The sequence below is a fragment of the Tenrec ecaudatus genome, chromosome 11, assembly GCF_050624435.1.
Source record: "Tenrec ecaudatus isolate mTenEca1 chromosome 11, mTenEca1.hap1, whole genome shotgun sequence".
Taxonomy (NCBI): Eukaryota; Metazoa; Chordata; class Mammalia; order Afrosoricida; family Tenrecidae; genus Tenrec; species Tenrec ecaudatus.
The window spans coordinates 83,717,738-83,733,773 of NC_134540.1; the positions used below are offsets into that span (position 1 = coordinate 83,717,738).

At 39.3% G+C, this 16,036-nt stretch overlaps 1 protein-coding gene across 1 annotated transcript in view; it reads left to right on the forward strand.

The window, feature by feature from the left end:
- CCDC138 (coiled-coil domain containing 138) overlaps positions 1-16,036 on the forward strand; it is a 90,696-nt gene that overhangs the window by 43,377 nt on the left and 31,283 nt on the right. The window contains exon 13 of the mRNA XM_075563362.1: positions 6,933-7,109. Coding sequence (XP_075419477.1) covers positions 6,933-7,109 — 177 coding nt within the window. The remainder of the gene's footprint in view (positions 1-6,932; positions 7,110-16,036) is intronic.

Sequence of the window (16,036 nt, forward strand, 5' to 3'; positions counted from 1 at the left end):
GCTGGGTGCCATCAAGTTTTTCTGGTCTCGGGGTAGAGCAGGCATTGGCAAACTGAATCTCTGGAGCCATATGCTGCTTTTCAGTATGAACTTGTGGTTCTGAAGTAAAACTGAAAATAATTAAAGGCCATTACTCAGATGATAGTGATTTCTTTTGTTTGTAAAAACATACTTAGTAGCTCGTGAATGATTTTAAAATTATGGTGAGGGACAGGATTGGCTCTTCCATCACAAAAGCTTGCTGACCCTGTTATGGACTGTTAGTCCGATAGACTTGTTTCTTCTTTGAGTCTTTGGTTTCCTTTGCTCCAGCTGAGATGAGATTAATAGTTGTATCTTTGATGACTGCTGACTTTTAAGACTCCAACAACTACTCACCAAACAAGGATGTAGAACATAAACTTTGTGAAGCATAATATGTAAATTGAGCAAGCTTTCCCACAAATCTGTAGTCCAAAGATTTCAAGCCCAGAAATCCAGTCTCGTAAAATATTTGGTGAGACTGAAGAAGTGTCTGTAACTGACCCCTTGCCTTAACTATCTACATGTATGTGTATGTATGCACACGTTCATTTGCATATATAGCCACATGCATACGTGCACACATATACCTGTTCAAGTATATGCAAACATATATACATATACACCCACACATTTTTAGCAATTGTTGCAAAATTACATATATTCTTTTAGCATTTATGTCCTCTGTGTATATGTGTGTGCACGCATCTGTACACTTACTTCATAGTGACATTTACCTTGGTCAGACTAGGAATATTTTGCCCGCATTCCATGTTACCTTTTGAACAGATTGACTTTTTCTTTTTTTAATTATTTTATTGGTGGCTCCTGCAACTCTTTTCACAATGTGTAACATACATTCTTTGTGTCCAGCACATTTGTACAATTGTTGCCGTCATTATTTTTAAAACATTTTCTTTTTACTTAAGTTCTTGTTATCAACTCCTCATTTTTTCCCTTTCCTCCTTTCCCCACCCTCCCTCCCTGATGAACCTGTGATAATTTATAAATTGTTATTATTTTTTCATGTCTTACACTGACCGATGTCTCCCTTCACCCACTTTTCTGTTGTTTGTCCCGCTGGGAGGGGGTTATCTGTAGATCATTGTGATCCGTTACCCCTTTCTCCCCCTATCTTCCCCTTCCCCTCCTGATACTGCTTCTCTCATTATTGGTCCTGAGGGGTTTATCTGTCTTGGATTCCCTTGTTTCTAGCTCTTATCTGTACCCATGTACATGCTCTGGTCTAGCTGGATTTGTAAGGTAGAATTGGGGTCATGATAATGATGGGGAGGAAAAATTAAAGAACTAGAGGAAAGTTGTTTGTTTTATCAGTGCTATACTGTCCCCTGACTGGCTCATCTCTTCCTTGTGACCCTTCTGTAAGGGGGTGTCCAATTGTCTACAAATGGGCTTTCGGTCACTACTCCACCCTCATTCACATTGATATAATTTTTTTTGTTTTGGGTCTTTGATCCCACAGACACCTCATGATCACACAGGGCGGTAAGCTTCTATGTGGGCTTTTTTGCTTCTCAGATAGATGGCTGTTTGCTTATCTTCAAGTCTTTAAGACCCCAGAGGCTATATCTTTTGATAGTTGGGCACCATCAGCTTTCTTCACCACATTTACTTATGCACCCATTTGTCTTCAGCCATCATGTTGGGAAGGTGAGCATCACAGAGTGCCAGGTTATTAGAACAAAGTGTTCTTGCATTCAGGGCCCAATGTCCACCTAATACCTTAATACTTAGCATATAAAGATATGTACATAGATCTATTCCCTATCATTATATATAAATATATTTACATATGTACATAACTATATTTAGACCTCTCTAAATGCCCCTTGTCTCCTAGTTCTTTCTTCTACTTCCTTTTACTTTCCTCTTGTCCCACTATCATGTTCACCCTTCATTTGGGTTTCAGTCATTCCTCTTGGTTACAGTACCCTTGATCAAGCCCTATAATGCATCTTACTCTCTCCTCATCATTGATTTTGGATCACTTGTTGTTCCCTTGTTCCTGGGTTTCTAAGCACCCACTTCCTTTTTGTCACCTCCCCTTATCCTGAGGCTCCCTGGAACCATCAGTTCTGGTTTTTTCTCCTCTGGTTTGTTTATCCCACCTAACTTACCTAGATAGACAGACATGCAGAGACAGTAATAAGCACAAAACCAAGACAGAGCAAAACAAAGCAACAAAGGAAAACAAAACAACAGCAAAATAACCGACAATGAATAAAAGAATATTTCTAGGTCTGTTTGTTGACCTTTAGGGATGTTTTCCAGTAGAGTCTGATGGGGTGCCACGCCCTGGCCCCAAAGTCTATTTTTGTATTCCCTAGGACTTCCTTGCTTTGCTTCCATAGTGTGTTGCCCCCTGTGGGACAGATCGGCTTTAAAGATTGCATTTGATTGTCAGTACATATTTTTAATGTACTAACATATAGCACTTATAAAAAGAAATCAGTCTTTATGTAGTTAATTTTTGGAAAGATACTCTTTAGAAGGTGAATGGATGTGGTTTTAGAAATATAACTGTTAATTATCTATAAAAGATAAGGTTTCTTAAGACAAAGCAAAAAATGCCTCCATACCATCATTATAACGCCCCAAATTCATAAAACACTTTTATCTTAAAATTTGCTGTACCTTCTAATATTCAGGCTAATCTTCTCATGTTAATAAGACATGAAGTAATTTGTGGCAAATACAGTAGGTGGCACTGTGATAAAACTTTTGTTTCTGTGAAGCATAGCATTCAGGATTCATCTATTCTTTTACCTACCTTATTGCTACTGTACAGAGATGGATTTCTAAATAGGCAAGGCTGAACACAATTTAGCAACTTTTGTGTAACTTAAAAAAAACTCACTGCCGTTGAATAGATTCCAGCTCTTCGCAGTCCTGTAAGTCAGGGTAGAACTGCCCCGTGGGTGTCCGAGACTGTAACTCTTTAGGGAGTTGAAAGCCTCATCTTGTTCCTGTGGAGCGACTGCTGGTTTCACACTGCTGACCATAAGGGTTGCAGTCTAACCAGTAACCCACGACACCACTAGGACTCTGTTGCTTAACTTAAATAGACATTACATGTTTTATTTTATGAAACTGAAAATATTGCACGTAATGATGTGTTTTTTTAATTCAATAAAATACCAAAAATAGTATGCACTACACTATAAATTGATCCATAGGCAAAAATTTTAATTTCTCACAATATGTTCATATGTATATTAACATTTCATACAAGCTATTATCTACTTCTCATTTTTTTTACATTTTATTAGGGGCTTATACAATTCTTATCACAATCCATACATATACATACATCAATTGTATAAAGCACATCCATACATTCCCTGCCCCAATCATTCTCAAAGCATTTGCTCTCCACTTAAGCCCCTTGCATCAGGTCCTCTTTTTTTTTCCCCTCCCTCCCCGCTCCCCCTCCCTCATGAGCCCTTGATAATTTATAGATTGTTATATTGTCATATCTTGCCCTATCCGGAGTCTCCCTCCCCCCCCCCCCCTTCTCTGCCGTCCATCTCCCAGGGAGGAGGTCACATGTGGATCCTTGTAATCAGTTCCCCCTTTCCAACCCACTCACCCTCCTCTCTCCCAGCATCGCCCCTCACACCCTTGGTCCTGAAGGTATCATCCACCATGGATTCCCTGTGCCTCCAGCTCCCATATGCAGCAGTGTACAACCTCTGCCCTATCCAGTCCTGCAAGGTAGAATTCGGATCATGGTAGTTGGCGGGAGAAAGCATCCATGATCTGGGATCTACTTCTCATTTTTAATAACTAGAGTTTTAAGTGATTTCATTAAATACATAAACTGAAACAACTAGCCTAAGACTAGGAAACAATACATTTTAATATGACAACTGTCATATTTTTAGGGTACTTCAGACACAATTTAAACAATCTTCCCACCAAAAAAAATTAACTCACTATTATTTGACCAGCCTGTTCAGTTTTATATTATTTTAAATAATAATTTGAAAGGAGAACTTTTAAAAACTTAAAAGCACAATGTAAACTCTCAGGGTACCTGCCCTAAGACATATCACCGGTCCGGTAGGCATAATTGTACATCAATAATAAGTAAAGATTATAGTAAAGTCATAGAGAGCATGAGAGAGAGAAGAGATATTGAAATAATGCATTTAGACACATTTCATGGTAGCATGCTCCCCTCAGCCCCGCTTGGTGGTCCACACAGAGAGAGGGGGAAGGGAAGGAAGACAAGGGGAAAGGGAACAGGGGAGCGAGGACAGCAGAGGAAGGGAGAGGAAGGAGAAGCCGACCAGAGGCCGAGGGAGGGGAGCCCAAGAGAGAGAGCGCTTTATTGCTAACCCAGGCCTATATATCTTTTGGGGGCATGCAAGCCCATTAATCACAGGTAAAGACATATGTCACAGAGAGGGGTTGCACTATGGTTATACAGCAATGAGAGGGGAACAGTCTAGGGATAGGAAGAGGAAGGATTGTGACAAGAAGGGCGGATCCTAGATTCAGCATGGCAGTCTAACTTTGGATGTCACTGAGCCAGTTTGACCTGGTCTCTGGATCACTATAGAAACCATTATCGAACAGGCACTAAATCAATGACTGTAAGCCTTTAGGGAGAAGTAGCCCATTGTCTTTAACAGCATGGAGTGGCCCTACCAGTCCAGACAATGGTCTGGTAATTGACTGTCTGCAGGGAGGTAAGGACAATTATTTACCATTCCCTGCAAGCAGTGTCCTAAGTCTAACATAATTGGGGGAGATGACTTAGGAGAAATCTTTCTGTTTCCCACAGTAAACCTGTTGTTTGAATTGACATATGAGGGGGAACCCCCCAAAACTGAATGGCGCTGGAGTGTGGAGTTTTGTAGAATGCATTCTTCCTGCTAGGTGAGCACCCTGAGTGAGTGCATCTAGTGACATTGCCTGGGAAGCGTCCCTCTGGTCACAAGGAATTTTTTTCATAAAAGCAAGTTTGCTTGGACCTTGTTTTTTGTGATGGCTGATTTAAAAGAACAACATGGGGCTGTGAAATTTTGTTTCCTGCTTGGGAAAAGTGGTGTAGAAACTGTTGTGATGTTGAGCACAGCTTACAAGGACAGTGCCATGGGAAAAATTCCTGTGTATGAGGGGTTTTCTCCTTTCAAAAAAGGTGAAATGTTGATTGATGACAACCTCATTCTGGATGTCCATCAACTTCCTGAACAGATGAAAATGTTGACAAAATTCATGTACTTGTGCTTGAAAAACCAAGGACGGACCATTGAAGAGATGAGATGAGGAAGTTATCTGGACTATCTTGGAGCTCGGTCTAGCGAATTTTAACAGAAGATTTGGGAATGACAAAGGTCTCTGAGACATATGTGCCTTGGGTTCTGATGGACCAGGAAAAAGATTGATGGGTGGAAACCTGCTGTGCTTTGAAAGAACAGCTTGAAGCAACCCAGATTTTTTCCCCAAGGTCATTACTGGTGACAAGACAGGTGCTATTCTTACAACCCTGAAAGCAAACACTGTGATCAAGCCAGTGGAAGACACCATGATCAACATCCCTTCTCCTCCAGAAAGCCTGTCAAGTGAAATCAAAGATCAAGATGATACTCATTTGTTTTTGATTTTTTGTTGTGAGGGGGATAGTGCGTTTGGAGTTCATTCCACTAGGTCAGGCTGTTAATCAAGCTTTCTTTTGAGAGGTTCTGAAAAGATTGTGTAACAGTGTGCAACAAAAAAGGCCTGATTTGTAGCAGACAGTGGAACTTGTTTTGCCACCACGACAATGCACCTGTTCATACAGTCATCTCAGTGTGCCAGTTTTTGGCAAAAAACAGCATGCCTCTCTTGTCCCCACAATGTAATTACCCGACCTTGTTCCCTGTGACTTCTTTTTGTTTCCATGGATTCAGAGCTACATGAAAGGACAGCGATTTGACGGTGTAGAGGAGGTGAAGAAAAAAACGAGGGAGGTGCTGTCAGCCACCCAAACCATGAATTAGAAAAACGTTTACAAGAAAAATGTTTCTAAGAATGGAATTGCAGATTTGACAAATGAATTAAGTGTAATGGAGAGTACTTTGAAGGTGATAAGGTTGATTTGTAAAAAAAATTTAATACATAGCTTTGAAGGGAAAAATTCTGTTTCTTTTTGGGTACCCCCTTCATATGAGTACCGTCTTGTTTTCGCTGACTCTGGTTAAATTGGGCTTTACAGCCTTCACAGTGGTCTCTGAGAAATGCAGCTGTAGGGTTATGATTCCACAGACGTCTTCCTAGCACAGTCTTGCTGGCATTTTTAATGCATATATGTCTCAGGGAGGAATATTACCTGGCTGCCCATATCTGATTTTTAAAAGTTGTCTTTCAGTGGCTTAATGGTATCTTTATTAGGAGATGCAAAATCCTTGTTTGTAATGCACCGAGGGAGTTTCTATGAGGTTATGCTTTGAAATAAGGTAGCATTTAGGAAGCAATAGCAACAAAAATAAAATTTCAGAAGCTATTGTAAAGACAAATGCTAATGCCATTTAAATTTTATATATATGTAACAGCTATCATAAACATGGAAAATAAACATTTACTTGTGGTATTTACTATTAAACATCTGTTGTTTTCTTTCTTGATATAAAAAAGAAATCACGTTTGTTTTTCAAATGTTAAAATCTGAAAATTTTAAATGAAAATTTCCCTACCATAATGTAATTTATCCCCCTTTGAGTTCTAACAAATTAGGCAGACAGAAAAAAAAATTTTTTTTAAGTTTAGTTTGTGATCGCTTGTCCTTTAATTTTTGTTTCTCATTTAGATTTGTTAAGTGGTGGTATCCCTTTTTTCCTTTCTTTTCTGATTACTGATTAGACCACTGATCTGGCAGTTGATTTTACATTGATCATGTTTTTCAGTTGATTACCTGGCTCAGGCATTTGATTCTCTTTGTTTGGACCTGAAGACAGATGAAGGAAAAGCCTTGTTTTTGGACTATCAAGCTGTTCCAGTAATATTGGGCCATCTAAGAATATCCAGTAAAGGACTCCTATCCAATGTCATCGACAGTTTGCTTCAGATGACAATGGAATCCAGTAAGTGTTTCTGTTTCGTAAACTTGGAAAAACGAAAAGGAGGTGACTTTTCTATCTTCACCTGTTTGAGTCTGTAACTCTATCCATCAGACGCTATTGCATCTTGTATGATAAATGATTAGGAAATATTTTGACACGTGTGTAATTGACTCAATAATATCAGGAAATGTTATAAAACCTAATCCATGTCCAAATTTACTTTAGCACAGTTTCCAGTAGTCATCTCAATTATATGAGTATATGTTTTAAAAAATTATTTGCACCAATTTTTTGTTGTCTTGATTATTAGCTCTGGCTTATCTTCTAGTATATTACCTGTTTATTTATTGGGAGTGAGATCATCCAATGTAGCTCATTCTAAAGTGAAAATAATATTCCTGCTGGGCCCGAGATATCTTAATTAATGTTCTGTACTTTTTTACTTGACCTCTTTGGGTTCTAAAGCCATTGCAATGGCTACACAGACACAGACAAAATTCATGATGAAGGGGCTTTTAAAGAAGTTAACAAATTTTGATACTAGTGAAAAATTCTCAGGGTAGTTATTTATCAGGATATACTACAAAATTTCAGGTGCGTTAGTAAATGCCCAAATGCGCCGGGCCACTCTGTTGTAAGCCTCAGCCTGAAGGATTTCAGTTTACTGATCCGGGGGTCAGCAAACCCGCTCCCTGAATCAAGTGCCCAGAGACACCCCACTCAGTAAGGCGCACAAAGGTGGAGAAGTCCATCACTCTGTCCAAGCTCTGGCTCCTGGCTCCGCTATATATACCCTGATGGTATAGCTGTCATCTGTATCCAGGAGCTTCACTTGCAGTGAATCTCAAGTCCAGAGGCTCTTGCTGATAATGAGATCCTACTCCTGCTTCCCATCCCATATGCTGCAGGATGGCACTCTAGGGAATCCTGTTTGCATTCACTCACAGGTGAATCCTATCAGTACCTTCCCGCACCTTCTTACCAGACTCGTGCAGGGGAAGATCGTTAAGTGGGAATTAGAGACTTTGGCTGGAAGAACCATGTTGAATAATTCACTGTCCCTGCATGCCCCTTTGAACTTACTGCTTTATTGGAAGGATTGAAAAAACACACAAAACATTTTATTGTGAATTAGTTGAAGGTTTATAGACAAGATCAATTTTATATTTAGAAGTCCATCCATATTTGCTTCAACCCATCCATTGCAGTCCTTTCAATGTTCCGTCGTTTATCTACTTCCTCCTTACGTTTCCTGCTTCCATTTTTAACTAATTTCCTTCTTATGGTACATTGCCATCTCGGTCACCCAGTTTAACACACATCTCCCCTCTTGCCAGTAACTTACTCCCCCTCCCAGCCCTGGATTCCATCAAAGAATGTTTCTTTTAGTGTGAAAGTCGTTTCTTGACTTTTAATAATAGTCTTATACAATATTTGTTCTTTTGTGCTGAACTAACTTCATTCAGCATAATGTCTTCTAGGTTCATTCATGTTACGAGATGTTTGACAGATTTATCATCATTTTTTAATGTTGTGTAGTATTCTAATGTGTGTACATATAGTCTGCCTATTCTTTCACTGATGAGCATTTCAGTTGTTGCTATCTTTTGGCTGTGGTAAATGGTGAAGCAGTGGACATGATTGGGTTATGTATCTATTCATGTCATGGCTCTTGTTTCTCTAGGATATATATGTGTGTGTGTGTGTATCAATATATATATACATATACATACATACATACACACGCACACCAAGTAGATGGATTGCTGGCTTCTATGGTATTTCAATTTCCAGATTGTTAAGGAAGTGCCACTGTCCACATTGGTTGCGCCATTTTTAAGTCCCACCATGAGTATATAATGGTTCTAGTCTCTCTCTTCCTTTGCCAGCATTTGTCAGTTGCTGTATCTTAAAAATGTTCTGTGAGTGCTGGGGTGAGGTGACACCTCATTGCTGTTTGGGTTTGTATCTGTTTCATAGGTAACAGTCTTGAGCTTGACTTTCTGGGCCTGTTGGCCACCTGAACGTCTTATTTGGCGCAGTGTCTGTTTATGTACGCCGTCCCTCTACTTTCCCAAGCTTCATGTCCTGCATTAGGGACCGGAAATGTGGTCTTCTTTCTTCATGCTCCATAGTTACAAGTTGACTTTTAGGTCTTTGATCTATGTTGAGTTCTTTTTTGTATATACTCTGAGATTAGGTGGTCCCGTTTCATTTTTTGTGCAAATGGATACCCACTTTACCAGTCAAAAGAGAGTATATCTTTGCTATCTAATGTGTTTCAGCCCTTTGTCAAAATTAACTGTCCATAGGACGGTGGCTGTGTTTACATTCGCATTCTCAGCTCTGTTCCATTTGTATATGTCTCTCGTCATACTCGTACCAGGCTATTTTGACTAACAGAGTTTCACAGTGAGTTTGAGATCAGGAAGTGCTTTCTTGTTCCTTTCCATAGAAAGTTGGCATTTAGTTTCTCCAACTCTTTAAAGAATGATGTTAGACTCAGGAGCAGGATTGCATTTACTCTGTATATCACTGGGTAATATTAACATTTTCAGTCTTCCGAAACAAACAATCATATCGATGTGAGTGAGGAGGAGGGCAGAGTGGAGACAATTGGATATCCTCTCACAGATAAGCCAGTCAGGGTGCAGTGTAGCACTGACAAAGTACACAGCTATCCTCTAGTTCTTTAATGTGTCTTCCCGCCCTCATTATCATGACCCCAATTCTACCTTAAAAAGCTGGCTAGACCAGAGCTTTACACTGGTACAGATAATAGATCGCAACACAGAATCCAGGACTGACAGATAAACCCCTCAGGACCAATCACGAGAGTGGCAATACCAGGAGGGGAAGGGGAAGGTGAGGGGAGAAAGGAGGAACCAGTCACAATGATTGACATAGGAGAAAGCGATTGGTGTAAGACATGAAAAAAATAATTTATACATTATCAAGGGTTCATGGGGCGGGGATGAGCTGATATCAAGGGTTCAAGTAGAAAGAAAATATTTTGAAAATAATGATAGCAACATATGCACAAATGTCCTTGACACAATAGATGTTTATGGATTGTGATAAGAGCCCCTAATAAAATGATTAAAAAACAAAAAAGCATTTTTCGTTCTATCCATAAGCATGTAGTATATTCTTCCATTTATGTAGATCTCTTGCAACAGTGCTTTGTAGTTTTCTTTCTATAGGTTTTTTGTTTCTCTGGTTAAATGCATTCCTAAGAATTTCATTTTTTGGGGGGTGGGTACTGTAAATGGCATTGTTTTCCTGATATCATTTCTTCAGCTTTCTTTGTTAGTATAAAATAATGTGACTAATTTTTGTATGTTGATCTTATAGCCTGCTATCTTGCCAAATTTTTTAATTAGTTTTAGCAATTTTTTTTTGCTGAGCTGTTGGGATTTTCTATGTATAGGATCATATTATCTGTGAATAGAAAGGGTTTTGCTTCTTCTGTGCCAATTTGGATACATTTAATATCCCATTCTTGGCTGGCTAAGAACTCCGGCACAGTGTTCAAAGCCTAAAAGCCAGGCCCACGGTCATTGAATTGCCCTGACTCATAGTGATCCTGTCTGGGGTTTTGAGGATGTAAATCGTTATTGCAGCAGATGACCTGATCTCCCGAAGATCAACTGGTGGCTTTGAACTGGTGACCTTGCAGTTAGCGTCCAGTGTTTACTTGACAGCACCACCTGAGTCCCTACACGTGGTGATAAAAGGTCTCCCCTGTTTGGTTTATGTTCACAAGGAGAATGCTTTCAGTTTCTGTCTGTGGAGACTAATGTTTACTGTTGGTTATATTAAAGAATTTCCCTTCTGTTCCTGTTTTGCCGAGGGGTTCGTTTTGCTGTTTGTGGGTTGTTGTTTTTTTGTTTTGTTTTTAAATAACACCAAGAATGGGTTCTGGATTTAATCGAATGGCTTTCTGTGCCAATCAGTATGACAATAGAGTTCTTTTCCTTTGCTTCATGTATGTGGTGGATTGCGCTGATTGTTCTTCTAACCATCGTATGTGCCTGCTGTGAGTTCCACTAGGTCATGGGGTGGTGTTTTGCTTTTGGATATGTTGTTGACTAGAATTTTGTTGAGAATTTTTGCATCCATGATCATAAGAGATATTGGTCTGTAGTTTTCTTTTTTAGTGATAGCTCTGCCTGCTGCTTGCGTCAGGGTTATGCTTGCTTCACAGGAATGAATTTGGGAGTATTCAGTCATTTCTATTCTGTAGGACAGTTTGAGTAAAAATTGCTGTCAGATCTAATGCGTGGTAGAATTTGCCATACCATCTGAGCTTGGACTTCCTTTTTGTCTGGGTTACCTAATGACCTAATCAGTTTCTTCATTTGTTATGAATTGGTTGAAATTTTTTTTTACTTAAGTCACGTTAATTTAGATAAGTAATATGTTTTTAGAATCTTGTACCGTTCTTCATAATATTCTGTTATTCTTCTTATTTCAATTGGTTCTTGTGTTAAATTGTGTTCTCTAGAGAAGCAAAAGCAATGATACTTGTATGTGTTGGATTTTGAAAGAAATTTATATCATGAAATGGTTGACAGAGATATAGAAATAGTTAAGTACCAGTTCAGATCCATTAAGTCAAGCTTCTCCTGACTGTGGAAGCTGATGAAGTGGAAGCAGGATGATGTAGCAGAGACAGCAGGGCACAGGCTAATGGATGCAGAAGCCCAAAGTCAGCCAAATGAATTCCCCATGGGTAGTTTGCTGCCTGCTCCTGGGATTGGCAGGAGATCAAGGCACCAGGTGCACGATCCTGCTCCAGCAGGAGGAGAAGGGCTGAAGAAGATTGGACTCGGCCTGATCTCTCTTAGAAGAAGGCTCTCCCACCAAAGCTGTGGCACATGATAGGTTGGGCTCCGCCCTACCCTGACCCAGGAGTTTCTAGTTGACGAACCATCGCAGTTCTGTTGTGACGTCACTCATTTAACTTCTTATTTATGTTACTTGCATCCTCTCCTTTTCCTTTGTTGGACTTGGCATTTTATTACCGTATATAGTCATGTATCAGCAGAGTTTTTTCAGCACATTTTTTTAATTTTACGTTTTATTAGGGGCTCATACAACTCTTACCACAATCCATACATATACATACATCAATTGTATAAAGCACATCTGTACATTCTTTGCCCTAATCATTTTCAAAGCATTTGCTCTCCACTTAAGCCCTTTGCATCAGGTCCTCTTTTCTTCCCCCGCTCCCTCCCCGCTCCCCCCTCCCTCATGAGCCCTTGATAATTTATAGATTGTTATTTTGTCTTATCTTGCCTTATCTGGACTCCCCCCCCCCTTCTCTGCGGTCCATCTCCCAGGGAGGAGGTCACATGTGGATCCCTGTAATCAGTTCCCCCTTTCCAACCCACTCACCCTCCACTCTCCCAGCATCGCCCCTCACACCCTTGGTCCTGAAGGGATCATCCACCCTGGATTCCCTGTGCCTCCAGCTCCCATATGCAGCAGTCAGCACATTTTTAATGCAGTTTCTGTGGTAAAATTAGGTGTCTTGGCTGATATTTGGGTGGGCTTATACTCGAGTATATAGGTAATCTTTTCAAAGAACCAAGTACTAGTCATGTTGGTTCTTTCTGTTGTTTACTTATTTTTATTTTTTCTTGTTTTCTTCTTTTGTTTCATGTGTTTCTGTTCTAAAATTTTGTATTATTCCTTCTATTGGCTGCAGGCTTCTTTTGTTGCTCTTTTTCAAATTATTGGAGATGTTGGGTTAAGGTGTTGATTTTGGTTCGATGTGTGCATTATTTTCTATAATTTTCACTTTGAGTACTGCTTTTGTTATGTTCCAGAGGTTTGGGTATGTTATATTTTCATTCTCATTTGCTTTAAGGAATTAAAAGTTTTCATTTTCTATTTGTTTTATTGCTCAGTTGTTTTTAAGCAGGATATTATTTCCATTTCCATGTATTTGATTTTTCTCCTGCAGTCTTCCTGTTGTTGATTTTAAATTTTAAAGCATTGTGGTCTGAGACAATGTTTTGTGGTACTTCAGTGGCTTAACTTTTATTGACCCTTGCTTTGTGACCTGACACATGGTCTAGTCTGGAGAGTGTTCTGTTTTCAAGGGAGACAAATATCTAACAGGCTGCTGTTGGGTGGAGGGTTCTGTGTGACCCTGCGGTCCAATGGATCGATTGTGTTCTTTAGATCTGTCTTTGTTCAGTTTCTGCCTAATTTTCTCCCACATCAAAACTGGCATTGTCTACTTCTCTCATCAGTTAAGAGTGTGATTTATGTATTTTGTCTTTTTCATTGAGTTTGTAGATAATTATGGTTTTCTTTATTCAATTGACACTTTAACATGATGTAGTATCCCTATTTTGTCAGAAGTTGCCACAAAGAATACATGTATTTAAATCTAAAACTAGAAAATGTTCTTTGTAACCAGTAATACAAATACAAATATATCTATATGAATGTGTGCATGTGGTTTTGGGTCTGTTAACTCTAATAGTAATTAAAATTATTTGTGTAGTTTTCATTTTTTTTAAGTTTATTTAATTTTTCTAATTTCCATTGGGTTCTTTGTGATGAATTGGGAATGTGACAAGAGTAGCCTTTTGGCACAGATGGCTTGAGAAGCATTCGCGCCCCCCTCCTCCCCCCCCCCCCCTGTCTCCATGGAGAGTGAGTGTTGGGGTCTGTAATTGGAGTGCTACGGCAGAGTGCTGTTTTACTCCTCCTCGCAGCTTCTGTGTACTCCCCCAAGATAGAAGAACCACTATGAACAGAGTAAGCAGAGCTTTTGAAAAATTAAAAAAAATTTTTTTTGAAAATTTCTAAAACGCATTTCTTTGCATATAAAGTCTGCATGTTGATTTATCTTGCTATCTACATTATGAGCAGTTTTAAAATTTTTTGGATTGGGACATTCTGCTTCTGTCTATTTTTAGAGTGGGAATATATCATGTAACAACTTAAAATGTTACTTGTAGCGCATTACTTTGTGGTTTCTTGTTCTTTTTCCGTCCGTGGCTGAAAGCGGTTGCTGAGTTATCTGGGTTCAGCTGTGTGGGAACTTGAGTAGCAAAGAATCCTTCCTTCCTTGTCAGACTTGCTTCAATAGAGGGATTTAGATTTGTATTGTTTAGTTCAGTCTGTCTTGCTGCCTAGGAGTTGTCTTATCTCGGTAACATGCCAGGTTTAATACTTAGAGGGGAACCATATATTTGTGTGTGTTTTGCAGACTTTATTCCTTTTGTCAAATTGAGAAGTTCTTTTTTTTTAATGTAAAAGAAATTACAATAGAAATGTGGAAAACTGTAGAGCAGTAAAATAAGCAGTCATTCTGCTCGTTTGTTCCGGCGCAGGTTTTCTTGATGTTGGCTAGCTCTTCTCTTCCCCAGGCTGGTTAGAGCCTCATCGTGTCTGTACAGTTGTCGTATTCTATGCTCACGGATCTGTGGGATATTGAACTATAATCTTAGATTTTATAAAGGAATTTACTCTTCTGTTCAAATTCTATCTGAATATGGGTAAAACAATGTAACACAGTTAAAGGTAGCATCACAATTGTTCTTACATATCTAGAACCTATTTCTAAACACATCCATATTTTTATGTTGGCACAAGAACCATTTTTTGTAAATCATTTTTAAAAATCATTTTGTTGGGGGCTTTTACAGCTCTTCTAACAATCCATACATCAGTTGTATCAGTCACTTGTACGTATGTTTTCAAAGCGTTTTCTTTCTACTTGAGCCCTTGGTATCAGCTCCACTTTTTCCCCTCCTTCTCCCACCTTCCCACCCTCACTCTTGATAAATTATAAGTTATTATTATTTTCATATCTAATACCATACACTGTCTCCCCTCACCCATGAAGAACAATTTTTTATTGGCAGTTTTCTTTCACTTAGGCAATATAATTTCTTTAATTTTTGTGTTAGTCTGGATAAACCAGAGAAATTAATGGACACACATGTGTATAAGAGTTTTATGTAAAAGGGCAGTTGTAAATTGAGATAACATCCCAGTCCAGATCAAGTCCTTAAGTCCGATATTACCCCATATGTCCATATATCGGTAGTAGTCCCAAATTCCTCTTTAGACTCACGTGGCCATGCAGTGATGCTGAATGCAGGAAGATCACAGCCAGTGGGTGGAAAGTCTTGTGGATTCAGTGGTGGTGGAAGCATCTCAGAGCTGGCGTGGGTCTCCACGAAGCTCCTCAGCTCCAAAGCACTGGCTACCATCAGCCTGTTTCCATGTGGCTTGTCAACAGGAATGTTTTGCAGGGAATGAGCTATTTATCTCCTTAGTGCCTCCAAATGAGGTCATCAAGCTGTGACCTGATTGACAGGCTAGACTCCACCCCTTCACGCTTAAGTCTCAAATTGACAACAGATTATGTAACTACCACAATTTTTTCTATTAGTTTGAATTGCTCTTTCATTCTGTGGTGCTTTCGTTATTTAAGAAGAATAAAGCAAGGATAAATCAAACTGAAATTATACATGCCTACTTGCCAACAGAGCCCCAGTGTCACGGATATGCACCTGTGTCTCATCACGAATTGTACATATAACCAGTTATCTCAGTTAAAAGTTTTCACTTTATAACACATGTAATAGATTTATTTTTTTAAGTATTTTTTTCTCTTTTATTGCAGTGAGATAAAGCACGCATCCCCAAACGCCTGCCAGCAGCACCTCTTAGGTTCACAACACAGTGACAGTGCCTGCATTTTCACTGTCCTTCCTAAGTCATCCCACCATCACTGCCTTAAACTCCATGTCCCCACTCCAAACTACTTGCCCTTCTTCCTTGCCTTCCACCTGGGTAACTTGATTTGTATACGTGTTCCTCACTCTTCACCTCTCGACTATCTTGTTAGCCAACATTTCACATTTATGATAATCGTAAAAATTGTACTGGTTTTGTGCACTAACAATGCACAC